At 53.6% G+C, this 26,596-nt stretch overlaps 1 protein-coding gene across 12 annotated transcripts in view; it reads right to left on the reverse strand.

Moving 5' to 3' along the window:
- Positions 1-928: 928 nt before the first annotated feature.
- Positions 929-26,596, reverse strand: part of ACACA (acetyl-CoA carboxylase alpha) — a 318,142-nt gene continuing 292,474 nt past the window's right edge. For all 12 annotated transcript variants that reach the window (XM_008271164.5, XM_008271159.5, XM_089317362.1 and 9 more), the window contains 5 exons: positions 25,317-25,429; positions 10,253-10,407; positions 9,524-9,694; positions 3,401-3,537; positions 929-2,456 (listed from right to left, as the gene is read on the reverse strand). In XM_008271164.5, coding sequence (XP_008269386.3) covers positions 2,333-2,456; positions 3,401-3,537; positions 9,524-9,694; positions 10,253-10,407; positions 25,317-25,429 — 700 coding nt within the window. In that variant the 3' untranslated portion in view covers positions 929-2,332. The remainder of the gene's footprint in view (positions 2,457-3,400; positions 3,538-9,523; positions 9,695-10,252; positions 10,408-25,316; positions 25,430-26,596) is intronic.

Below are 26,596 nucleotides of genomic sequence, written 5' to 3' on the forward strand. Positions count from 1 at the left end.
GCGCTGGCTGCAAAGCACATCCAGGCCCCCTCAGCTTGCTGCTCGCCGAGGAGGCACCTGTGAGCGCGAGCCGGCTCCCAGGGACTTTGCCAGGCCTGAGAGGAGGCTCTGCAGCTGCCACCCTCGCTAAGAGGAGGTCCTTCTGTCCTGTGCCTTATGGGGCCAGCGCTGTAGCACAGCAGGTAAAGCCACTGCCCGCGGTGCTGGCATCCCATATGGGTGCTGGTCTGAGTCCCAACCGCTCCACTTCTGCTCCAGCTCGCTGCTAATGTGCCTGGGAAAGCAGCGGAGTATGGCCCAAGTGCTTACGCCTCTGCACCCACGTGGGAGACTAGGATGAAGCTCCTGGCTTTGGATCAGCGCAGCTCCAACCATTGTGGCCATTTGGGAGTGAACCAGCAGATGTCAGACCTCTCTCTTTTTCTCTCTGCGTAACTCTTTCAAATAAATACATCTTAAAATATTTGAAAGGCAGAGCAACAGAGAAATCGCTCTTCCACCCACTGGTCACTCCCCAGATGGCCAAAGCAGCCAGGTCTGAGCCAGGAGCTCCATGTGGGTGGTACAGACCCAAGTACTTGAGCCATTTTCTGTTGCCCTCCCAGACACATAAATGGGAAGCCAGACAGGAAGTGGAGCAGCCAGGCCTCCCCCTGTGCTCCGAGAGGCCAGCACTGCACCCAGTGGACTGACCTGTGCCACAGCGCTGGCCCCTCTGTGGGCCATCTCCACCAGGCCCCTCGTGTCCAGCGCGTGCAGACAGGACGTGAAGCGCTGACGCAGCCCAGGTGCCAGCGTGCCCACGGCCTTGCCTGCTTCTCCGTTCCTTCGAGAGAGCAGGGTGTGGGGTGCTGCAGGCCCCCTCCTCTGCTCTAAGTGGAAGGGACCCGGGGAGGCTAGGCAGGGCCTGAAATAACAAACTGCGACCTTCTACAAACGTGGAGATTTATTTCAACAAAATGTGAAAGTGTTTGACGGAAGCTCCTTGCTCAGTGGGGGCCGTGCCACTGGACTGTCACCCAGACCAGCGAAGTGAGCAGACAGCAGGGCCCAGGCGGATCCTCCCTGTTCACCACTCTCCCCGGGCGGGGCCCAAGGCAGGGGCTCGGGTTCAGGCAGGGGTCAGGAGAGGAAGCCTGTGGGCAGTAGACCCTCTCACCCCCCAGCAAAGCCGGGCCAGGCCTCCTGGGAGCGCGGGGTTCGGTGCACTCAGGAAGCAGCAGGCCTCCTGGGGGCGCTCGCTCTGCACACAGCCTGCAGCTGTGCTGCCCCTGCCGCCCTCCTCTGGAAGCGCCCAGCCTGTGGGCGGTGGGCTGGGGCTCCCTGCTGGGGCTGCTGCCACACGCCCGCACGGCAGCTTCTCCCGCCCTCTGCCATCAAGGGTGACGCCGCCCCGGGCCTGATGGCCGACGATTCTTGCTTTAGGAGACCAAGGAGGGAGTGGGGCAGCTTTCCCCCGCACCCCCGAGGCGGCCCCGGAACCCCGGAGACGGCAGCACCATGACTGAGTTTAAGGTCATGCGGAGTCTGTTCCTGGCGCGGCAGCACAGTGGGCCCCAGGCCCTTCCTGCAGCTGGGGGGAAGGCTGGCTGTGAGGGGGGCTGCCTGGAGGAGGTGGGGGCGTGCGTCTCCATTAGGCACAAGGCCACCTGGCCGAAGGCTGGGCTCTCGGGAGCTGGCCTTGAGCTGCCAGGCAGCATGTGGGGAGCTCAGCCCTTCCGCTGGGGCTCTAAGCGGCGTTAGCCCAAGGCCGAGGACCCCGCGTCCGGGACAGTACCCTGCTCGGGGGACCGTGGGCTTTCCTCCATCTCTGAGTTCCCCTGGCGCTGGCAGGAGATTGCACGCTCTCATTTTTCTTCATAACCAGGGGCCTTGGTGTGGTTCAGCCGGGACTGCTCTCCAGTGCTGGGTGAGCCGTGAGGGTGACAAGCAGCAGACGGTGGGCTTCATCCTCCCAAGTGCTTGGCCCCAGCCCTCCTCTGCTGCCCGCGGCTGCGGCTCACAGGGCTGGGGTGGGGGCTGCTGCCGGGGCGGGAGGCCGCTGAGGTAAGGCCTCGTGGTACGTGCACGTACCTTTCATTGCCTTCTCCGCCCGGGCAGGGAGGGCGCGCCGTGGTCACAGCCGGGGTAATAAATACTGAGCGGGCGCATGGGACTGGGGTCGGCGGGGGGCCTGTGATCCTACCAGGATGTCGTGTGTCACCAGAAATACTCGAGGGAAGCAGAGTGCCCCGTGGCCTCCAGGGCCGTCTCAGTACAGTGGTTCAGTGGAAAGGCGGCTGGAGCCCTTCTGTCCGGAGAAGGCAGGGCGGGGGTGGGCAGGGAGCCGCGCCTACGTGGAAGGGGAGTCCATCGTGGAGAGGATCCGGACGACTTCGGCCCGCTGCGTGGCTGAGATGTGCTGGGTCATGTGGACGATGGAATCCATGGCGACCTCCGGGTTGGCCTGTACCAAGCTGGAGGGGCAGAAGGGGTTGTGGAGAGAGAAGTGGAACATCGGGGTGAGGGGAGCTGTAGACACCGGCGTCAGCGGCTCGCCAGAGCCGGTGCCGCACTTCCCAGGCGCACAGGACGGACCGGGAGATCTTCCTGAGTCGCGGAGCCCGGGAGTCGTTTTAAACCCGAACAAAACTGAGGGGCCTGCCTGGACGGCGTCCGGATGAGCAGTGAGTCAGAAGTTAGCGTAACCGTGAGACTCTGTCAGTGTGCACCAAGAACGAGGGCGGGAGAGGCCTTGGCTGACAGGAGGCGGAACTGCGCAGGCCCGGCTGCAGCTTCACTTGGGGGATTCTGGGAGCGAGCAGTGCAGCTGCTTGCCTTCCACGGGCCGCTTACGCGAGGCCCGGCCCAGGGATGAGGATTACGTGGGAGGGGCGGGATTCCGGCCACGACCCATGGCTTCATGATTGTTGGTCATTTTACTGCGGAATTGCAAGTGGCTGCTTCTAGTGTTAGCAGATGTGGAGGGAAAGATTCAGGGGTGAGGGGCCAGGTTTTTTTATGAAAAACAAAACTATGTGTGCATTTCAGAATATTTGGCACTTCGAGACACGTGCATCCCATCTTCCCAGGACGTTTGTGCAGACACCGTCGTCTGCGGAGGTCAGTGAGCACCTCACAAGGGATGAGGCCTGGGGGACAGAAGGCCAACCACAGGCGCATCCTCTGCGCTGTTCTAAACCCGCGGCGGGCTCTGCCGGCTGCCGTATTTGGGGGCCGACAAGGAGCAAGGCTCCGGTCTCCTGAGACCACCTGGGCATGGATGCTTCTGGCCTTTTTCTCCCTGGGGGCCGCCACGTATCACACGGCAAGGGAGCAGAGCGAGCACCCGGGCTTGTCCTGAAACTTCTTCCCCGGAAGCGAGCCCCGCCCCCGCCCCCGCGAGCCCCCTGCTGGTCACCTGCGGATCTGCTTGAGGACGTAGTCTCGGCTGATGTACTTGATGTTCTCCTCGATCACCGAGCGGACGCCGTCCTCCTCGGTCAGCTGCTTCTCCAGCCACTCCACCAGGTCCTTGTTGTTGTCCCAAACATAGGCCTGCGGACAGACAGACGGCTCTTGGTCAAAACACAGTCCAGTGCCTGGAAAGATGCTGGCGTGGACTGGATGTGGGTTAAGATGGGCTGGGAGCTGCCCTAACAGGTTTGAGAGAAACAGTCAAGAACCCAAGATAGTTAAGAGGGTGATGGAAAGGGGTGTACTGGGGGCTTTGCTGTTGGGGGACGGAGCCTGATTCCTAGGGGTCAAGCCTGTTGTCCCCTGGGACACCTCCAGAGCACCGGCCACTGGTGCTCAGTGCCAGGGCAGAGCCACCAGGTCCGAAACCTACCCCCCGTGTTGCTGTCGATGAGAGACGTCAAGGGATCCAGACACTGGAGCCCTGGAAGGCTCAACCCTGCCCTGGCCTCCCGTTTTCAAGATCATTTAGCCCAGTATTTCCTAGGTAGCTGACGACATAATCACTCAGGAGTGTGCCAGCAGCCTAATAGCCTTCTCCTTGCGCTCTTCTCCTCATTTTCCTTACAAATCATTTAGGAATCGTTTTGTTAATGGTTTCCGGAAAACCAAGTACCACCATTAGGGCTCATTCATATTTATGTCATTTTGTTTGGGTAATTAAACACCAAGCTCGTCATTTAAAGGTGCGCTATCCTTCTCTGTTATCACTAACAAAGTCAAAGTCAGAATGACAATGAGTTTGGCGCTGGAACTTACCGGGTGGCTCTGCAGGGACACGGAATCTGAGCTGTGGTTACAAGAGGCCGCCCGCGTCAGGCAAGGGCACATGGGCCACAGCTCCAAACAAAAGCCCTGAGAAGCCGGCGCCTTCCAGAGCTGTCGGGCACTGGAGCTGCGGGACTCCCCGGGGAATAGGCACCTGCAGTGGGCTTTGCTAGCTGTGTGCCTGCCTCCTCTGGTAATCACTGATAGATCGGCTCTCCCCGGTGAGGGCGGTGTGCTGTGTGAGTGCCATGGGCAGGCCTGAGTGGGCTACCCTGCAGCCCAGAGTTTTGCTTGTAAGGAAAGGAGGTGCGTGACAAGGTGGGGACGGGCAGCACTGTTGTGTCCCATACAGGGAAGGATACACCTGGACTTCTGCTCCATGGTGTGGGGACTGCTATGCGTTCCCCTACATAGAAACAATGACTGCTTCTCGGGTTTCAGAATGGGAAAAAAAACGCACAAAACAAAACAACTAGATTTACCCAAGAATCCCAAAGCTTTTCGTTTAGGAGAATATTTAATACTCTTATTAATCATTTTTAATCCGTTTGCTTTTAATTAAGAAACAGCATGATGCTTTCCTATCAACATATGCCAGGGAGCAGATTAATTGTGGCTTAAGATAACTCTCCTTGATTGGTGTAATGTATTAGCTTCTCCTGACGCTCAGACGCTGCCCGGGAAAGCCGGCTACCCTCCAGAGAAAACACCCCGCCATCCCCTCCCCTGCAGCCAGAGCGCGTAGGTGTTTAAATTAAACCTTTGCAGAAGTTCCCAGACAGGACAGAGCACCACATTTCAAGTTCTGTGGTTGCCTGGAAATATGAGCCTTTGCTATACAATGACCGGATGACAGCCAGCAAGCAAAACCCCTGATGAAGGGACAGTCACTGCCCAGAGCACACAAGGCAGAGGGGTCGAAAGTCCCGATCAGGTGTGCGACTGGAAAGAGAAGACCAGCGTAGGAACCCATCATGCCACTGGTTTTTCTCAACAGGCCTGGGAGGGCTGGATGCGCTGTCAGGGCTAACTTGCTTTGCCTGGGAAAAGGTGGGTTCCATTGATTAGAGTTGTAGGGCTGGTGATTCCGGTAGGGTAGGTCCACTTATTCCCAGGAAAAGAGCCACTATAGGCTGGACATCCCTGAGCTCCAGATGCCCCAGAACACAACACTTTGTGAGGGCTGTGATGCTGTCAGTGGAGAGACCGCACACCTGAGCCCAGGTGAAGGGCTGGAGTGAGAACTCGGGAACACGCTAGAAATGCTGTGTGGGCAAGGCCTGCGGCAGACATTCTGTGTTTAGACCTGGGTCCCACACCCAAGACCTCTCTTTATGTAAAGACAAATACTTCCTAAGTTCTTCTGATTCAAAGCATGTTAGAAAAAGACACTCTGAACCTTCTTACCACTCCCAGCATTCCACTGTGGATTCTAAACAAGTGGTGAAGGTGCAGCTACCTGGCAACAGGTGTGGGCCCCCCCCCCCACACACACTTCCATTGCAATAAAGCGTCAGTACACCGGCATCACCGCACTGGCCTGGCCCACGGGAAACATTCAGCAGACACTCTCTCTACTGGCGGATAAGCATCGGATAAGCATCGCGAGCCCTGCTCAGCCTCACTAATCATATGTAGTAATTAGGCTATCTTGCAGAATCTAAATGACCTGTTAGGAAAGTTGCATTTCGAACATATTGGATAGCTGTTAAGCCTCCTCGGCAGTGGGACAGCAGGGCACGCCCCGCAGGCTGTGAGCCCTGCACAGAACTCCGTTTGGGAGCGCCTGGACAGCCTCCAGTGGGGGAGGCCCCTCCTGGGTCTCAGCTTCCTGGAGCCGGGCGGGCGGCACACGTATCCCGCAGGTCACACACAGCTCAGGAAGACGTTTTCAGTGCCCCTGCACTCGCATGGCCACAGGCTGCCTGACAGATGTCCAGAGGGCGAAGAGACTTTGCTCACAGGTTTTGAAGTACAAAGTCCCAAGGCCGCATGGGCTTGGGTAGCCTGTTGGACTGTCTCAGCAGGGCCCCGCCATGCTCTCTGGGTTGGGCCTCACCCTGCCTGCCTCCCTGGCCATGAGGGTCAGTGGACGTCATCAAGTGATCCGAACCATGGAGTGTGCTCCTCCGGCATCCTCACCGCGGCTTTTCCTGGCGCTCACTCCATTTGGAAACCGAAGCGGCAGCGACGCCCTGTGTGTGCTCCTGTGCAAAACCACGGTGGACGCTGCTCGCTGCGCAGCTGCTGCGGGAACAGCAGCCACGTGCCCTCCCCCAAGAGGCTGGTGTCACACGCCTCGCGCTGCCTGGAGCAAACAGGCCTGGTCCGAGTGTCTGCTCAGTGCCATCCGTGCTCTGCACTTGTTTAAAATTCTCTCAACCCTATATGACGGAGGAAGGGCAGCTCGCGTGGTTCTGCCGGGCTGGCACGGGAGACCAGAAGCTTGTGAGAGCCCCAAACCACCTTCTCCTATTCCGAATCTCACTGTCTACTCTTGGCGGGCCACAGAAACTGAAAAACCACACACCTCCAACTGGGTCTGAGTCAGGTGGAAAACATGCCGTGTAGCAGCGTGTCACGTTCTCACGACCCAATTTAAACCCCAGTTCGGGGTATTTCTTTTTTTTTTTTTTTCAGGGAGCTGCAGTGATGTTTTGCTTCTGCCTGCGGTGAGACTAGGAACCATAAACCCTACTATTTCCTACGACAGGGCTGTCCCAGTAGAGCCAGACAGAATCCCATAACTCCTGGTAACAGATGCCTCCACAGGAAACAAAACAATTACGCCGCTCACTTATACACCGTCACCGTGTCTTCAGGTTTCTGTCCTGGAATCTGTTTTTCAGGATTCAGAAAGAAAATTCTCTGGGGACAAAAAGAACACACAGCCTGGCTGGTAGATGCTAGCCACCAAGCATCTCTCCCTGCGGTGGCCACGGCGGGGAGCAGAGGGTGGCCGCCTGTGCAAAGCGGAGGTCTACTCTCGCTGCCCTGAGAGACGCAGCATCTGTCACTATTTGAAGAACCCAAACAAAACAAGGGGGGTGGGTGTCAAGCCTTTTCCCAACACCACGCAATTCCACGTCGGCCCTTCAGAGGCCGTGCAGCTTCTTCTGAGCGGTCCCACACTTGCTTCTCTCCAGGGCACTGCAGACTGCACCGCCCGCCCGACACGCAACTAGGTGCTGCAGAGCCTGCACAGTGCGCAAGGACGTGTCGAAGTCATGAGCCCTGACACCACAGGGTCACTGTCCTCGCTCCATCTCCACGGCTGCCCTGAGGCCAGGAGCACCGGCATCTGCTGGAGCCGGGGGGAGGGAGAGGAGCCCCGACTTGCGGGCAGAGTGGGCACCAGTGCCTTGGGGCTGGGTGTCTGCTGGTGGCAGTCCTAGCCAGGGCTGTGCACACGGTCGACTGTCCCCAGCTGGGTGGGAGGTGGCAATGACCTACTTCTTACACACCACACCCCTGGGAGCGCACTGCAGCCTATCTGCGCACGTCATGCTTGGAGGGAAGCTATTCCTTCCCCTCATCCTTGTGCCCACTGAGGCTGTGCACGTCCATTAGGGACTAATGTGGGAGGAAGGTGGCCAGGCCTCTCTTGGCCCCCCGCACACACACTCCATTTACCTGGCTGGCCACTCTTAACTGGAGAACAACCTCTTATTTTACACTTGTGTGATTTTCAATGCCAACTTCCACTAGAAGCTGCCAGTAGCCACTGACAAAAGTGTCTCACTCAATTATGATGCCACAGACTGACCTTAACCTGAACCAAATGTTGGGGGAGGCTGCGCCCCCCGCTGCACATCTGAAATATTTATCCAAAGAAGCTTTTCGATCGTAAAGAAACAGGCAGACCTAACACAACGGCGGATCTGAGCAGCAGCCCGGTGCGCTGGCCTTCAAGCAGGTGGCCAAGCCTGGAGTCTGTTCCTGCGAACGGCCGGCCGAGGTGGCGGGAAGCTCTTGCCGGCAAGAGGCCTTTGGCAGGCTAGGACCCCTGAGGCTGCCACCGGCCCCTCAGCCTGGCAGTCAGCAGTGTTTCTGACCACGTGGCTATCAGAGAACAGGAGCAGGCATCAGCCTGGCTGTTCAGACGCCCACAGCCTGCATCAGAGCGCCTGACTCCACCATCCTGCCGATGCAGAACCTGGGAGAGGCCGGGATTGAGTCACTGGTTGCTGGCCAGGGTCCATCCCATCCCTAGCTGCTGTGGGCATTTGCAGAGTGAGCTGGTAGACGGGAGTCCTATGTTTGTATGTGTCTCCTTCTCAATAACATTTAAAAAGACCAATATACTAATATACATGTAATATATATGATTTAAGCCATACACTACTAATAAAGGTTAACTTCTTTTGCTTTGTACACATAAATGCAGGCCCCACATTTTCTTCCCTTTCTCCCGTGGGCTGTCCCGTGCAGTCAGCCGCTCTGGGCAAATGCTGTGCCTGTGCTACATGGTCCTGGCCTCGGACCTCCCCCGACCAGCTCTGGGGCAGGAGCACCGGAACACCATCTCGGGTACACACCAGTTCCATGAGACCCCTCTGAGCAGGCACCCCGCCCCCGGCTCCCCACACGCAGTGGGCGCTGCCCTCCGGCCCTGATGCGAGATCCGCCCTTCAGCTGTAGCTGCAGTGTCTGCTGCCCGCGCTACCACCGCCGCAGCCTCCCTGGTGCCTGCTACTGCCCTCAGCCCCACCCTCATCACGCCCCCTCGAGGTCTTCCCAAACAGAGATCAGCACATGTCACTCTGCTTCAAACACCTGTGGCTTCCCACAGACCTCAGTACAGGTCCACACTCGTGACACAGTCCCCTGCCGCGATCTCTGAGCCGTCCTATAACCCTGCCTTTCCCTGGGGTGGCCATGCCTCCTGGCCTCCTGCCCGCCCTCCTCCTCGTTCAGCCTCAGTTTTGCAGACCGCTGTGCTGAGATAGCACTTAGTCCACCAGCCCCCTCGGGCCCCGCCGTCCCCTCGGTGCTCTCTCAGCCCGTTGCTGTGTTGAACGCCTGCCCCCGTGTAGGCAGGAGCAGTGCCCGCCTCCGGCACTGCCCGTCCCCAGGGCCTAGTGCACTGTCTGCTACACAGCAGCTGCTCAGTTTTGCTGAGTGACCGCGTGAGCAGCACAACACGCTCCCCCCATCTCTAACAGACGTCGTGACATGTCACTGGGGGACGGGGGGACAGGGCTCAGGCCTTGCTTCCATTCTACTCCTGCCTGAGACCTAGCAACCGTCTGCAGGGGTGAGGAATACAGCCGCGGGCCCCTGCAGGCACCCCGCCTACCTTCACTGTTCCTTCTACTTCCACAAACCAGCGCCTTAACATGGCCTGGATCTGGCCGTCCGTGAGCTCGGGGTTGGCGTTGTGGATTTTCTTCTTGACCAGGTCCTCCAGCAGGAGACGTCTCAGCCGCCAGTAGAAGAAGGTGCGGGATGTCTTCCAGTCCAGGATGTCCTGCACACAGACAAGGCTGATCTTGGCTGAGCCTGGCTCAGCACGGAGCCCGCAGGGCACCCCACAGGCAGAAAACCACTTTCCCAACAAGCTCTTCGTGGCTGTGAGCTCCCAAGCACCTCTAGGAGTCCCCGAGCACAAGACTGCAGCCGCATGCCCTGCTGACTGTGTACCGTGCACACATGGGCCTGCTTAATGCCAGCCCCGCATGGCTGGGAACTCCCAGAGAGGGCGGCATCAGGCCGGAGCCGCCAGCTCAGCCAGCTGCGTGCAGAGCACACGTGAATGCTGTAGTGACCCGAGGCTGTAGTGACCCCCAGTCTGCAGGCAGGGGCAGCTGTCACCAGTAGGGGCACGTGTGACTCGGTTTCCCTGCAGCACGATGTGTTTGGCCTCCTGAGGAGTCCATGGAAACCTGAGGCAGAGGCTGTTTCAGGATGACGATGGATTAAGAGAAGGGAAAGTTTCTAAGAAACCTGGAAGTGGTCAGATTGCACAAGCGTTTCTAATCCAGCTCTGCCGGCTGCGGGCCCCCTCGCGGCCTCGCTGCGCACTCACGTTAATCACACCCTTCTCCTGCATCCGGCCCGGGGTGTCGTGCAGGTCGGCAAACTGCACGGCGACCTGATGGTAGATGGGAGTCAGGAACTCCTCCCGCTCCTTCAGCTTGCTCTCCAGCTCCTTCCGCTCGGCGGGGCTCAGCTCTGGGGTGCCTGCAATTACACAGACCTGCCTGTCACACCCTGTGGTGACCAAGAGCCCTTGCAGCGAAGCAGCCACCGCCCCCCTCCCCCTGGGGCCCAGCCTTCCACGGGCTTCACGACCTCTCACGGCTGCATACCAGGGTCTGCGAGACGCCAGATGTGTCCTTGTGCTGCCCTGGGGAGCCCCCACCTCCTCTTTCCTCTGAGAAGCTCACGAGTGTGAAAGCAGCAACGCCAGCCCCATTTCCCGGGGCTCTCCCCGAACAGGTGCAAACATCCCTTAGGGACCTGCTTTGCTTACCAGCCCACCTTAGCGCCTCTGTGCCCACCAGAGGCCAGGGCTGGCACACTGCCACCCTGCCCATCCTGCTGCCCAACGTCGGAGTGTCAGTGTGGGGACAGCTTCCCTCTGTGCTCTGAGCACGAACCAGTGGTGCTGCCTCCCAGTGTCTGGATACCCAAGAAGGCTGCAAGCCACTTGTCCACAGCTTCCACTCAGGCTGGGATGCTCTTACCCTCGAATTAGTAGAATTCAATCTGGTTCAAGCCAGAACCACGTGTCTCGTCAGCTCAGCAGATCTGCCCCTGGTCTCCTAACTGGGCTGCGAGTGCCAGGGCACTGACCAGAGCGAGCGAGACGCCCTAGTTCTTGGGCTGGAGGAGCAAGGTGGCCCAGTGAGCTCACCAGCACAGGTCACCTCCCCTTAGCAGACAGCAGGCTTGGAACTCCGTAGAGCAAGGAGGACCTGCCCCCTCCAATCAATGGTGTCCCAGAGAGGTGCTGCTCCGTTGTGCCTTTCTTCCTCATTACTCTCAGGATGCGAGCTGCAATCAATACTGTAAATTCAGCTGCCTGCCTACTAAGGAGGAGGAAGTCTAGCTGTAGGAGCAATAGGTGACAGCCCCGGTGTTGGGGACAACCTGAAGTGCTTTGTCACCAAAGCTGACAAATAAATATGTGAGGCCAGCCAATGAAGGGATACAGCAGAGAAAGCCCTGTCCCGAGCAGGCCTGTCCACTATGAATCATCGGCCATCACAGCCCCGGGCAGCTGCGTGAGCTGTGGGGATCAAAGGCAGGCACGTGTTCACAGGACGGGGTGCGGTTGCAGTACCTGCTCTTGCTTCCAGGAGATTTGCGGGAGCCCAGTTCCACCTCTGTGTTGTTCTTTAAACCCCTCACTACCATGAGCTGCCGAGGGAGGCACTGAAGACTGCCTCCCGTGGAGTTCCCACGCACAGGACAGGCCCTGGCCTGCCATTTCAGCCTCCTAACAACTCAGCCACCTTCCCTCCACAACAGGTGCATGGCCAGACTGCACTGGGCCCCACGTCCAGGGAGGGGGACACGAAGGCCCGCTCGTTCTAGCATGGATCTACCTGAGCACAGGTGGGTGGAGGCTGACAGGAGACAAGCCCTCCTCAGGGAGACCACCCCTGATGTGGAAGTTGGTGTCTTTCCTTCCCTACCGAGAGGAACCAAGGTGTCTCAGGAATGAAGTAAGAATCCATGAGTTTGCCCTGGCACAGATAATTAAGTGGGGGGAAAAGGAAGGGAACACTCCCCATTGCAGCAGGAATGATGGCATTAGAAAGCTACCATTTCATAACCATCGCAGGGACCGAGTGCCAACAATCGTCAACCTGAGGGCGTGAACACTGGATGAGACAGATGCCCCCGTGGTCTCCAAGGATCTCCTTACACATAACCCACCAGCTACAGAGGGGAACCTTTGCCATGGACTGAGTGAACAAAACAAGTAATAAAAATCGTCATCATCAGTAACAAGACAGACTGTCATGGGAGACTCCTGCTGCAGTGTCCCAAGGGGAAGACAACATCACTTCGGCAATATTCCTGCTCCAAATGCAGAATCTGAACCTGGCTATGGGAAAACAGGAGACAAACCAAACTGAGGAACACGCTAGCAAAAAGTGGCCTGCACTTGTCAACAGTGTCAAGAACAAAAGACAAGTGCTGAAGAATGAGTCTAGGCTGAAGGAGACTAAAACCACTTGATAACAGATTGCTGTGTATGGTTGGGGAACGGATCTCAGCTCCAAAAACAGAAAGAAAGAAAGAAAAAAAAAAAACACCACAAAGGGCGTTACTGGAAAACTAGTAAAATTTTAACATGAATAATTGATTAGACAGCAGTACTGTATCAATGTTTATAGTTCCTGATTTTGATAAATGCATTATGGTTATGTAAGAGGAAGTCTGTGTACTTAGAAATACACTCTAAATAGTTATGGACAGAGGTAGGGCCGATGCTGTGGCACAGCGGGTTAAAGCCCGAGCCTGCAGTGCTAGCATCCCATATGGGCGCCAGTTCTAGTCCCAGCTTCTCCTCTTCTGATCCAGCTCTCTGCTATGGCCTGGGAAAGCAGTAGAAGATGGCCCAACTCCTTGGGACCCTGCACCCGCGTGGGAGACCTGGAGGAAGCTCCTGGCTCCTGGCTTCGGATCTGCTCGACTCTGGCCACTGCAGTCATTTGGGGAGTGAACCAGTGGAATGGAAGACCTCTCTCTCTCTGGCTCTACTTCTCTCTGTAACTCCTCTTTCAAAATAAATAAATAATTCTTTAAGAAAAATAGTTATGGATAGAGGAGCATGATGCCCAGATTACTCTCAAATGAGTCAGAGGACATGTGTCTGTGCATGGAGTGAGAGAGAGACACAACCGAGTGCGTGGGAGAAACACAAGCACCTGCACATGAACACACACAAGTGCTAGAGCAGGTGGGGCGACATGTCAGCAATGGTGAGTCCGGGGTGGGTGTTTTGGTACAGTGGGTTTAGCTGCTCCTTGGGACACCGACACCCTATTTTGGAAGGCTGAGATCAAGTCTCACCTCTGTTCCCATTCAGCTTTCTGCTAACATGCAGGTAGAGGTGATGGCTCAAATACTTGGGTCCCTGCCACCCATGTGGGAGATCCAGACTGGTTTCTGGCTTCAGCCTGGCCAACCCCTGCTACTGAAGCCATGTGGGAGTGAACCAGTGGATGGAAGATCAATCTTTCCCTCTCTGCTTCAGATAAATAACCTTAAAAACAAAACAAAACAAAACAAAACCCTGGGGCTGGTGTTACGGCTTGGTGGGTAATGCCTGTGATGCCTGTGACACTGGCATCCCACATGTGTGCTGATTCATGTCCTGGCTGCTCCACTTCTGATCTAGCTCCCTGCTAATTGCCTGGAAAGGCAGCCAAAGATGGCCCAAGTATTTGGTGCCCCTGCCCGCTATGTGGTAGGCTCCTGGCTTCGGATCGACTCAGCTCTGACCGTTGTGGCCATCTGGGGAGTGAACCAGCAGATGGAAGATCTCTCTCTTTTTTGTTTTAATAATAATAATAATAATAAAAACTATTTACTTAGAAACATTCAGAATGTCAACAAAACAGCTGCAACGTTTTTTGTTTTTGCAATTACAGAGTGGTATTCAGTAAACAGAATAACAATTACTTCGTATAAGCTGCATCAGAGACAACTGAAGATGAAAAAACTACTGTCCCCATATACAACTAATTTGTGCTCTGCACCAACAAGAACCTGCTTTAAATTTCCATGCCAGTTTACAACCCCCACACTGCACCAGGCAAGGTTAGTGGCTACTGAAAATACCACCAGGACCGGGCCATCTAAAGACACGTTCAGTTGTGGCATAGCAGGTAAAGCCACTGCCTGCAGTGCCGGCATCCCATATGGGCGCCGGTTCAAATGCTGGCTGCTCCACTTCTGATCTGTGCTGTGACCCAGGAAAGTAGTAGAAGGCCCAAGTCCTTGTGCCCCTGTACCCGTGTGGGAGACCCAGAGGAAGCTGCTGGCTCCTGGCTTTGGATCAGCACAGCCCTGGCCGTTGCAGCCACCGGGGAGTGAACCAGTGGATGGAAAACCTCTCTCTGTCTCTTTACCTCTGCCTCTGTAACTCTGCCTTTCAAATAAATAATTTTTTTAAAAAATAAAGACATTTGGTAGTGTGTTAAATATACAAAAAAGGCACTGTACAGTTTAAAAACAAATCTTACACAGCCTTACATTTCAATTTTTTTTCTTTAAAAGGAGTGAGTTGTGTACAGGGGGTTAAATGCTTTATAGACAAGGCAAAAAAAACTGCGCGGGAACCAACTTATTCATCATCACCTTCTTCCTCTTCCTCTTCCCCCTCTTCCTCCTTCTCGCACGTTCCGGCCTTGCCGGCTCCCTTTCCTGCTGCGTCAGGTCTCCCTTCGGCCCAGTGTGCGGCAGCCCCTCTCCGCCTTTTCCCTGCACGTGGCTCCTTGTCATCTGCAGGGTGTCACTCCACATCTCTCCCAGTTTCTCTGCAACGTCACCAGTGGATGGCTCGCTATGCCAGAATGTTCTTCTTGGATTTCTGGGCGATACTCAGCACAGACCAAGAAAAAGGCCGAAGGGGGCCTCTTGGGCGCACTGGGATCCTTGAACTGCTTTTCGTCTCCCCTTTAGGAGGGACGTAGGTTTGCACTTCTCTTTCGTAACGAGCCTTGTCTGCCTTGGCCTCGTCTTCAGACTCCCTTCTCTTCAGCAGACGTGGTCTTTCAGCTCTCTGAGCACTTCTTGGAAAACTCTGAGAAGCTGACAGAGCCTCTGGGTGCCTCTCGCGCTCCTCACAGCAAGTGCGCACAAAGAATGCACAGGACGACGTCCACCTCTCGGCTTCTCAGGACCCTCCTTTGCCCATGTTCAGTTATTTTTCCTCAGTGAGGCAGCGTCACCCAGGGCCCGCCTGGCGCTGTCTCTGTAGAGCTCGGTGTACTGCAGTGGCTGTGAGAGCAGGAGCCAGACGCCTCTTTCTCTAGCTCTTTCAAATAGATAAATAAATCTTTAAAAATAAAAACCTTTAAAAAAAGGAAAAGGCATCCAAAGTTCCTTGTATTACTCTTGTAATTTTTCTGTGTAAATCTTGAAAAATTAGTCGAGTTGAAAAAATATGTCTTTTCTGGTCATTTCCTACACACTCTCAATACTCAAAGTTAATATTTACAGGCTATTGGGCACCATTCTAAGTGCTTTCTGTCTGTTAACACGTTTAATCTTCACAACAACCTTAGAGGCAAGGAAACTGAGAACTTACATAATTTACCAAGGTCACAAAGCCAGACGGGGACACAGCCAGGACTCAAATGCGGCAGTTTGACCCCTGAGGCTTTTCAACTTAGTGCTATGCTGTCCCTTCTTGCTTGCTTGGGGCAGAAGTGCTCAGGGCAGGTGTGGTGGGGCAGCAGCGTATGCCTGCGAGGCCAGCATCCCATGTGTGAGTGCTGGCTCAAGTCCCAGCTTCCTGCTGATGCTCCTGGGAAAACGGTGGAAGATGGCCCACGTGCTTGAGTCCCTGGCATCATGTGGGAGAGCCAAATGGAGTTCAGGCTCTTGGCTTAGGCCTGACTCAGCCTGGCCATTGAAGAGAGAGAGAGAGAGAGAAGGAGAGAGAGAGAGAGAAAGGGAGACCTTCCATCTACTGGGTCACTCCCCAAATGGCTACAACAGCCAGGGCTGGGCCAGACTGAAGCCAGAAGCCAGGAGCTTCTTCCAGGTCTCCCTCATGGATGTAGGGGCCTGAGCACTTGTGCCATTTTCCTTTGCTTTCTCAGGTGCATCAGCAGAGAACTGGATCAAAAGTGGAGCAGCCAAGACTCAAACTGGCATCCATATGAGATGGTGACAATGTAGGCAGCAGCTTTACCTGCTGGCCCCAGATCTCTTCTCTCTCTCCCCCTCTAACTCTGCCTTGCAAATAAAGAAAAAAGAAAAAAAAAAAAAAAAAGACAAGTGCTTCCGTGGTAGTATCCCTTTGAAATGTCAGAAAATGCTAAGTGGTGAAGGGGGACCCCCAGCTGGTAAAGCAGTTCCATACCCATCCCATCCCATCCCTAAACCCAGGATGATGTCTCCAATAACTCCCACTCTATAGGTCAAATGCAGTTACCTCATAAGCCTAATATTTTATTTTCTTTTTTAAATATTTGTTTGTTTGTTAGAAAGGCAGAGTTTAAGAGAGCAGAGAGCAATCTTCCATCTGCTGGTTCACTCTCCAAATGGCAGCAAAGGCAAGGGTTAGGCCAGACTGAAGCCAAAAGCTTCACCTGAGCCTACCACACATGTGCACAGGGGCCTAAGCACTTGGCCATCTTCTACTGCTTTCGTAGGTGCACTAGCAGGGAGCTGGATTGGAAGTGGAGCAACCAGGACATGAACTGACGCCCATATGGGCGGCACTGCAGGTAGAGGCTTAACCCGCTGTGCCAGCCCCAGGCCTAAGATTTAAGGGCTCCTGTTACTGTGAAATCAAGACCTACTACAACAGCAGGTAAGATCACAGCCCTGCTTGGGGCTCAGGCCCAGGGATGGCTGGAGTGCAGATACCGCTAAACCAGCAGTTCCAGGCCCTTGCAACATTCTCCTTGATGGCAACCAACGTGGTGCCCGAGTGCACACAGACATCCCACGGACCATACGTCCCACACCCTAAGCATCTGCTATGCCAGTCACCACACTAGTCTTTTAGGCCCTAGCTCGAAAGTCACCATGGACAATTCAGCCCTGGCCAGCTGTTGAAACTGCTGCCCACTGCATACCTCGGTGTTACTAAGCACTTTCCGCCTTGCCTCACGTACATTATCTCTGATCCTGACAACAACCCCACCTTACAGACTCCCTGTTTTACAAACAAGAAATCACAGGCTCAGTGGCATCTGGCTTTCAAGTGACAAAGTCAGAACTTACACTTGGGTCTGTTCTCTCCAAAACCTGTGCCATACCTCCAATAAAAACGAAGGGCAACCAGGCAGCTCCCCTGGGAGCTGCCACAGAAGCAACCCAGCTGGAGTGTTGGCTCCTCTTGCTGGCAAGGAGTTAAGAACAAGGCTCAGCACTGAGTTCAGAAGAGGGAGGAGCTCCAGGTGGAGGGGAAGTTTCTGGAAAGGAGGATTTGGCTTTACCAAGATGCAGGTCCCAGAGGGGGCCGGCACCTGGACTGAAGAAGGCCCTGGCCACCCAGTCAAGTTATTCCAGAGTTTTGAAAAAAATGATCAAGGAAACACATGGAATGCCCCGCCCTCCCAAGAACAGGAAGAGCACAGAGCACCTTAAAGGGGCCTCGCTGGGTTCCTTCAGTGATGCCTGTGGTCACAGTTCAAGACCCACCTCAAAAAAGTGCCCCAACAGCGAGAAGACCAAAGTACAGAAGGTGTGTGTTTTAAAATGCACATGAGAAGGCCAAAGACTTGTGTGCCTTTTTGGAGGGGAGGGAGGAGGTCAGGAGGAGAAAAAGGTTCTTAAAATTTTATTTTCTAAATATAGAAAGCTGCTCTTAAGCTAGTTACACCTTTGTGCGACACGCGGAGGGCCCCCCTCTCCTTGTACGGCAAAGCAGCCAGCCCCGGTAATGATTTAGGGGAGATTAACAAATATGTCAATGTCTATTTTCTGCTTAATTTAAAAGCGGCGTCTATAAAGATTTTTGACTTCTGAACCCTGTTCTCCTGAAAGAAAGAAGGTAAGAATGAGGAGGGAGATAAAGAGTGATTATCCCATCATTGATCGTTTGTCAGGAGCATTTCTTATTCACTGGACTATTGTGAAAAGCTAAGCTCTCGATCAATCCTGTAAGCTCCCTGTACAATTAAATATCTTGGAATGGTTTTCTTTCTTTTCTAGCCAGATTGTAGGGCCTCAGGGTTTTTAGGAAAGCGAGGCGCGTGTGAGAGTGTGTTTAAGAATATGCTACAGAGCAAAGTCATTCTTCTTTGCAATCCTACTTGGAGGAAGAAAGGTGTAAAAAGTCCCCATGAAATCCTAAAAACACAACCTTATCACTAAACATTTTTAATGCACTGAGTTCAGTATAGAAGAGGCACTGCTAGTTTGATCAGATGAGAAGAGCTAACATTATTGAGATATTACTGTGTGCTGGTCTTGTTAAGTACTTCTCCTCTCATTGAATCTTTGCAACAACCCTAAAGATCACTATCTTACTTACAGATGAAAACACTGAGGCGCAAAAAAGTTAAATCACCTGCCGAAGGCCACAAAGCTAGGAAACAGTGGGCCGGGGGTTGGGCTTAGATAGTCTAGTTCAAGAGCCCACACTCCTTAAATAAAACATTTTAAATTGACCCCCAAATCACCCACAGCACAGCAGCCTGTCAGGTGTCCCTGGAGCCAGGACCTGAAGACAAGCCACCTCTCTTCCACAGGGTCCAAGCAGAAGGGAAACTCCTGGAGGGGACAGCGCATCTCTGCGGCAGGAAGTGCTTTTACCCAGCTGTGACACTGGAGGAGGACAGCAGGCGGCCAGCCCTGCCCCAGGCTGAGCAGCCTGCCCAGTGGAGGGGCATCTGAGGGAGGTGGGACCTTTGGAGTTTAGAATGAAAATGAGACTCCCTGCTCAGCCAAAGGCACTAGGTGATGCTGCACAGGTCTCCTCCCTTTTCAAACTCAGTTTCTCATTGATGTAACAACAATCCTAATCTGGCAAACAGGCAAAAGGCTTTACACAAGAACGTGATACTGAAGTGTTTTCTTAAAAACATTAACTTTTTAAAAAGTTATACTAAGAAGCCTATGTAAATTTAAACACAACTTTAACTTTCATGGGCTCTTCTAGTAAAACGCACACACAATTTGCTTTGACTGGTTAAATACTTAGGATGCTGAAGATAAGAACTAGACCACCCTCCCCACAAAGCCCCTGAGTATCTCCGATATTAGAACACAGGCCCCTACATTCACCTGAAGACTGAAAAATCAGCATAAAAAGACTAGAATCTTATTAAGATTCAGAAGTACAAACAGAAGTAGCTGTTTAAAAGATCTATGTAATCACATTTTCTATGTTGAAAGAAATTTCTCCATAAAGATGGTAAGATAGAGTGCAAAAAATAATCCTGCAACACGATTTCTATGTCCATAACAGGTGTGCCTTTCTGTACACAAAAGCATTCCAGAAAAACTGTGTAAATCAGATCCTGTTTTAAATGCCTTGAGGGGGCTATTTAGAAGGAACCCTGCAGTGAATCCTTTGGTAAAGCAAATAATCCTTTTGTAATGGGAATAATTTCTCCCAATGTATCTAGTTTTTTTAAAATCCCATTTTCATATATCTGCTTTTCTTCAAAGGGGGCCATACCTATCTAAGTACAAATGTATTTGCATATAGATTTTAACAGCAATCTTCTCAAGAGACATTTAACCCTAAAGTTCCTTGCAATCGTGGTAGTGCTCTAGCGGTTCTATTTTTAAAAATCACTCTAGTAGAGTTTCCCAAATAGGAACACCACCACCACAACAAACTATGACTCCCCCTCCAGCCCCACGCCCTGTGTCCTTACGCAAACATACCCGTATGAAGCAACACAGAAGTGTGTGCGTGCTGGCAGAGACAGGCCTCTGCTTTCCTTCCCTAATCGCCCTCCCTAAGTTGGGCAGCCTAGGAAACGGGAATCTGGGTCAGTTGGGGTAGTGAGGAAGAGGTCTGTCATAGTCCGGTGCCAGCCCTCAGGCTGCAAGGTTCCCTGGCTAACAGAACAGTGACTCACTGCTTCCTGGGAGAAGGCAAGCCCAGGTGCTTTTATAAATACAATCAGACGAAGGGATGGCACTAAAATGACCCTTCTCCTTTCGAGAAAATGCTGTCTCTCTTGCACTAAATTGCATCAAACCGAATGGCTTCTGAATCAAGGCGAGGAGCTGGGTTCTCAGGGTCTGATAACTTAAGGGAGGAGGCAAGATCCCCTGTTCAGCTTCAGAAAATGGCCCGCTATTTCTCACCAGCTGCCTGGCTGTCGGGGACACGTGGCCATGGTGCCAGCAAAGAGGCATTTCCTAGATATGGTACTAGAACTTTCTTTCCTAAACCCATCTTTGCAGTCAAGGGTATCACTTTCTGCCTTCAACAAGCAACTCTGGCTCTTTCAAGCTTACATCTTAAAGGTGAACGCGCCAGGTGGAAAACCACACACAGCATGGATACCGCAGCCACCCCTACCAGAACAGCCGTGTCAGCCCCTGGGTCCCCTTAGCCTCATGATCAGTCACTGTCGTCATCCCAGTTGCACAAGAGAAGGCTTGGGAGGAGGGCATTTCCGTGGGTTTCTACAGACACATGGATCCACGCCGGCCCCCGCAGTGTGCCACCTGCACCCGCGCACATGAACAGAAGGCAGGGGGTGCTGGGGAGGCGTGGAAGGACCAGGCTAGGGCCAGCAGCGGTGCTCCACTGGTGCTGCCACAGCAGGTGCCAGGGCACGTTCGGGGCAGGCACAGGCAGCACCGCATGGCAGGCTGCCTGGCTTTCTGGGAACAGGGCCATGGTGGACAACAAAGTGTCCCTACGTGGCTTCTATGCCCAGGCACTTCTTGAATTGAGGGAGGGGGACGCTGGGGAACTCACGTCTGCTTCCTACCTGGGATGGGCAGCTCTGTTCTGCCTTTGCCTAGATGACTTTGTCATTTCTCTCTGAACACAGAGGCGGGAAGGACCGGGCGAGGGGCAGCACCCTGCTGCTCCACAGCCACCCTCCTGCGCCCGGAGCAGCGGGCGGAAGGACGTCAGAGCTGCAGAAAGGCCTTGGGGAGCGGGGTTCTGTTTCCAGAGAAGGAACTGGGTTAAGGCATAATTTATGCCTTAAGGAATATACCTTCAGGCATAATGCTTGCTACAGTGAGTCTACCAAGCTGTGGTTTGGAGAACGCAGGGTCAGAATTGGCTCAGCCAACCTGAGGCTCTGGTATGGGGGCTGTGCCCATAATTCCTTCTGTGGCAGTTCTTCCCTTCACCTGTCTCAGGAATCGACGGATGCACTAGTTTCACAGTGTCTGTTACAACCACACCCTTGAGTTAGCAACTCACCACCATCCTACCCAACTAACACAGAAAATGACAGAAGGCCATTTTTTTTCTTTTTTAACAGGCAGAGTTAGACAGTGAGAGAGAGAGAGACAGAGAGAAAGGTCTTCCTTCCATTGGTTCACTCCCCAAATGGCTTCTATGGCCAGTGCGCTGCACCAATCTGAAGCCAGGAGCCAGGTGCTTCCTCTTGGACTCCCATGTGGGTGCAAGGCCCAGGCACTTGGGCCATCCTCCACTGCCTTCCCGGGGCCACAGCAGAGAGCTGCACTGGAAGAGGAGCAACTGGGCCTAGAACTCGGGGTACTGGCACCGCAGGCGGAGGATTAGCCAAGTGAGCTGCGGCGCCGGCCCAGAAGGTCATTTTTTAAGAACTCTGGATCCAGGCCGGCGCCGCAGCTCACTAGGCTAATCCTCCGCCTAGCGGCGCCGGCACACCGGGTTCTAGTCCCGGTCGGGGCGCCGGATTCTGTCCTGGTTGCCCCTCTTCCAGGCCAGCTCTCTGCTGTGGCCAGGGAGTGCAGTGGAGGATGGCCCAGGTGCTTGGGCCCTGCACCCCATGGGAGACCAGGAGAAGCACCTGGCTCCTGGCTTCGGATCAGCGCGGTGCGTCGGCAGCAGCACGCCGGCCGCGGCGGCCATTGGAGGGTGAACCAACGGCAAAAGGAAGACCTTTCTCTCTGTCTCTCTCTCTCACTGTCCACTCTGCCTGTCAAAAAAAAAAAAACAAAAAAAAAACAACCCTGGACCTGTTCAAGTTAGCCGTTCAGAAGCTGAATACCATCACATCTCAGTACCCTTAGAGGATGTGCAGTACGGACATCTGGGGACACGGTGCCCTGGTCTGAGTGAGCCACACGCGTTCCCCGGCACAGAGGCCCATCTGGGAAGCGATCATGAATATAAGGCAACATCCAGGCCAGGCCTGCAAGCTTCCTCCAAGACAGACTCCCGCAGTGGAATTGGCTTTAGGTCACAACGGGAAGGAATCTTTGCTCAGTCTGGATCTGGCTCAGCACTCAGCTCAGGTGAAATCTGGGGAAATCCTGAGGGAAGTAGAGCACAGGAAAATGAGAAGTCCATTCTGGCTCTGTAGTATGTTTATTTCTTTTCTTTCTTTCTTTCTTTTTTTTTTTTTTTTAATTCTTTGACAGGCAGAGTGGACAGTGAGAGAGAGAGAGACAGAGAGAAAGGTCTTCCTTTGCCGTTGGTTCACCCTCCAATGGCCGCCGCGGCCAGCGCACAGCTGATCCGATGGCAGGAGCCAGGTACTTATCCTGGTCTCCCATGGGGTGCAGGGCCCAAGGACCTGGGCCATCCTCCACTGCCTTCCCGGGCCACAGCAGAGGGCTGTCCTGGAAGAGGGGCAACCGGGACAGAATCCGGCGCCCCGAGCGGGACTAGAACCCTGTGTGCCGGCGCCGCAAAGTGGAGGATTAGCCTAGTGAGCCGCAGCGCCGGCCCGTTTATTTCCTTTAACTCTTCTTCTTGCCTCAATTTCTCCATCTGGAAAATGAGGTCACCTTTACTCACTTTGTAGGTCTTTGCAGCTACACCTACTGAGAGGAGCAGAGGCCACTGTGACCCGCTGGGCAAGGAACCGGGCTTGCGGTACGCCCTGCCCAGTCCTGGGCGCGTGGGGGTGTCCCTGAAAGATGGCAAATGCTGGAGGCAGGGCTACTTCTCTTTCTTTTGTATCCCCAAAGTGGACCGAGCCACAGAGACTGTGGAGTACCCCACGTGGACACTCTGCTCCTCACGATTAAGACTGAAAGCAGCCCATGCCCACCACCGGGATGGAAAGGCCTCTGCAGATTCTGCGCAGCACTGTCCTCCCTGCGGGGGCTGGGCATGCGCTCTCCCCACTTGACAGAGGAAGGCAGACCTGTTCAGAAAAGGCGGCCGAGCTCCCTGTGGGCAGCACAGGGAGTGCACCAATGCTCGTACATGGTTCTTTTTATCCTTTTTATTCCGAATCCACTGCTTCTCTCCCCATGCTGCCCTGAGCCAGAGGCTGTTTCACACTTAGCAGGTTATGGACTCATTCTCGAGTGCCATTTTGGTGAAGGTTAAATAAATATGGTTTTCTTCAATGTGGATAGGAAATTGATAATGAGATGATTTGTAACAAATGATTAAACGGCCATCACTTGGGAATCTCCTCCCTCTTGCCTCCCTGTGCTTCGCAAGTGGAAAGGTGCTGGGGGAAGGTGGGAGCGCTATCACTTTCCTCCGAGAGAGAGGCTTCAACCTCACAGCCCTCGTCGGCCGCTCGCCCTGCAAACCGATGTGGAGAGCTCCTCTCCCCCACCACCCAGCTATTCCGGAGGGATGATAACAGCCATTGGGGGGTTAAAAAGAGGCAGTGAACCCCCAGTTAATGAGTAGGAATGCAGCAGGCAGTGTAAGATAAATGGAGCTCTCTCTGCTTCTGCTGGAGTCAGCATGAACTGCGGCCCTGCGGCTTGTTTGCGGCAAATGGAGTGCGCGAAATATCAAAGGGCAGTGATCCAGAAGAAGACCGACTTTGACAAATTTTAAATTGGCCAGAAAGAAAACCAGTGAAGAAAAGAGGAGAGAAAGAGAAAGAGAGAGAGAGAGAGAGAGAGAGAGACAAAAAAGAAACAAAAAGGAAAGAGAGAAACAAAGGGGAGAGAGAGAGAAAGAGAGGGAAAAGGCACACAACGTGCCGTGTCCTGCATGGTGGCGGTGCTGCCTCGGTACAGAATCAGTGGCAGAAACAGTAGCCAACAACCTCAGGAGGCTGGAGCAATTATGAGGCATCTAAGTGAGATGCTTATCAGCGGCTGAAGCTTTTAGTCTCTCTCTGTACAGCTGTAAGTAACCGGCTCCTGAGCAGCAGTGACTTTAATTAAAGTGTATGGGGTTGGTCAGAAGTAATTATCCTGCTTGGAAAAGAAAGAGGGGGAAAAACCACCTCAACAGTTCTGGGTGGCAATAGATTTTAGAAACAACTTTGCCAATTTCCTGTTGTGCGTGTGCATTTCCCATCAAAGGATCAGGCTGCGGTGGGTTAGAGCTGCTAGGGGCTGTCACCTCACGGCAATAATGGAACACAAACAGGGTTGAATGTGACCCAAACCCGTGTGTTTGGCTCAAGACTCCACCAGCCTGGATGCGCCCTCTCCATGGAACTGTAAGCCCTCAAAACCTTTTTCTGTTTCTAGACAGTGCAAGTCCTCAAATGAACCTTTATTAATTAAATAACCATTCCTCTTTCACTCTTCATGTTCACCAAGTTTCACTACCTTTTAAAGACAGATTCTCTGTTCTTTGGGAAAACAAAACAAATCCAATCAGGACCCCCAGCAATTATTTTTATTAACAGAGCAAGCGGTTCAATGGGAGATCTGGGCAAAAAAAATCAGTGTCTTAAATGGACCTGAAGCCCATTCAGAGTCTGGACTCAACACAGGGCTCCTGCGGTTTAGTCCTGTGTTCAGATTGCAACTGCCTTCCAAAAGCTCTGCGAACAAATGAGCAATGAGTAATGGCTGGAAGCGGCCAGCGTGAGGCTTCCAGGGCTGCGGCAGCCGCAGCCACTGCTTGGAAGCACACGGTGCACAATCTTTCCTTCCATTTCTCTAGCTCAGGTGACCCCAGAGCACTGCCTGGGGAGAGACTCCAGCTTTGCTATCCCTCAGAAATGAGGCAGACTGTCTAGAGAGACAAGCAGAAAGGGGACATTGTTTAGTTCTAGCATATTCTCTGCTTGATTAGCCTGCCCCTCCACAGCAACTTCTAGCTAACCACTGTCTGCAAGGTGATCCCAGGAAGATTGGTTATTTGTACCATAAGGAAATACCCGAAGAAAAATTAGGTGACTTGCTTTTTTTAGGGCTCACTCTCCCTCCTATTATACACACTATTTCTTTGTACCAGGGTTCTTACCACTTAGAGGACAGTAAATAAAGATTATCATGAATTTGATCAAATGCTTCAGTGCCTCCTCCCCTGGCCTATGAATGCACTCATTACAAATCAGCTGAATGGCTCATTGATTTGCCAGGAGGACAAGCAGACATACCCAATCGCTCAGCCAAGCGGATGTAGACTGGGTCCACCCGACGCATGGTTTTCACTAGATCCTTTTTGCGGAATTTGATTTCTACTGTCCCTTCTGGCTCCAGGACTGATCCCCTGGATCGGAGAGAAACAAAACAAAACAGAAATACAGGAACTTTAAAGCAAAAAGACAACTTAGAATGAGGCCAGTTACAATCTGTGGACCAGGAAATAGCTTCATTATGGTTTTGCCCACCCATGGTTCACAGAAGTCACCCCAGGGAGAAAAGCAGGCACCAGAGAAGTGTCTGAGTGAGGTATGAGAAAGGCCTGGCAAAAAGCAATTAAAATAATTCTCATTACCACACCAGTTGACTTCCATCTCAAAGGGAGAAGAATACAAATTCCACCACCCACAGCTGATAAGGGGGACAGGAATCACATTCTTTTCCAGGACAAAAGGATGCTGTGGGCACAGTGGGAGGGAAGCACCACCAGCACTCAGGCTGCATGAAGACGGGGCATGCTGACGGTCCTGCAGCGTAGCTATCAGTCGGCTGGCCGGACTCTGATCAGACACCCCAGGCCAGGGCAAGGGCCAAGCAAGGCATCCACCCACGCCCGTGGAAAGGGAAAGGGCTCACGCTTTCTTCTAGTCCATGCTAATGTTTTCTATCCCCAGAAACTTCCTTAAACACAATCTGAAAACCACTTCTGGAGTGGGCACTTGGCTCAGCAGTTAAGATGCTCGCATCCCAGAGGGGAGTCCCTGGGTTCAAGTGCCTGTTGTGCTTCTGCTCCAGCTTCCTGCTAACGCACAGCCCGGGGGGCAGCCGGTGTGGCTCAGGCACTTGGATCCTTAACAACCACGTGGGAGACCTCGATGGAGTTTTCGGCTTTAGGCTTTGGCTTGGCCCAGCCCTGGCTATTGTGGGCACTTAGGAAATGAACCAACAGATGGAAGATATCTCTCTGTTTCTCACTCGTTCTGCCTTACCAACAAATGAAAAAAAATTAAATAAAAAATTTTTTTTTGACAGGCAGAGTGGACAGTGAGAGAGAGAGACAGAGAGAAAGGTCTTCCTTTTGCCGTTGGTTCACCCTCCAGTGGCCGCTGTGGCCAGCGTGCTGCGGCCAGCGCACTGCGCTGATCCGAAGGCAGGAGCCTGGTGCTTCTCCTGGTCTCCTATGGGGTGCAGGGCCCAAGCACTTGGGCCATCCTCCACTGCACTCCCTGGCCACAGCAGAGAGCTGGCCTGGAAGAGGGGCAACCGGGACAGAATCCGGTGCCCCGACCGGGAC

Source organism: Oryctolagus cuniculus, chromosome 17 (genome assembly GCF_051225735.1).
Source record: "Oryctolagus cuniculus isolate XC-2025 breed Fujian yellow rabbit chromosome 17, ASM5122573v1, whole genome shotgun sequence".
In the NCBI taxonomy this organism is placed as follows: Eukaryota; Metazoa; Chordata; class Mammalia; order Lagomorpha; family Leporidae; genus Oryctolagus; species Oryctolagus cuniculus.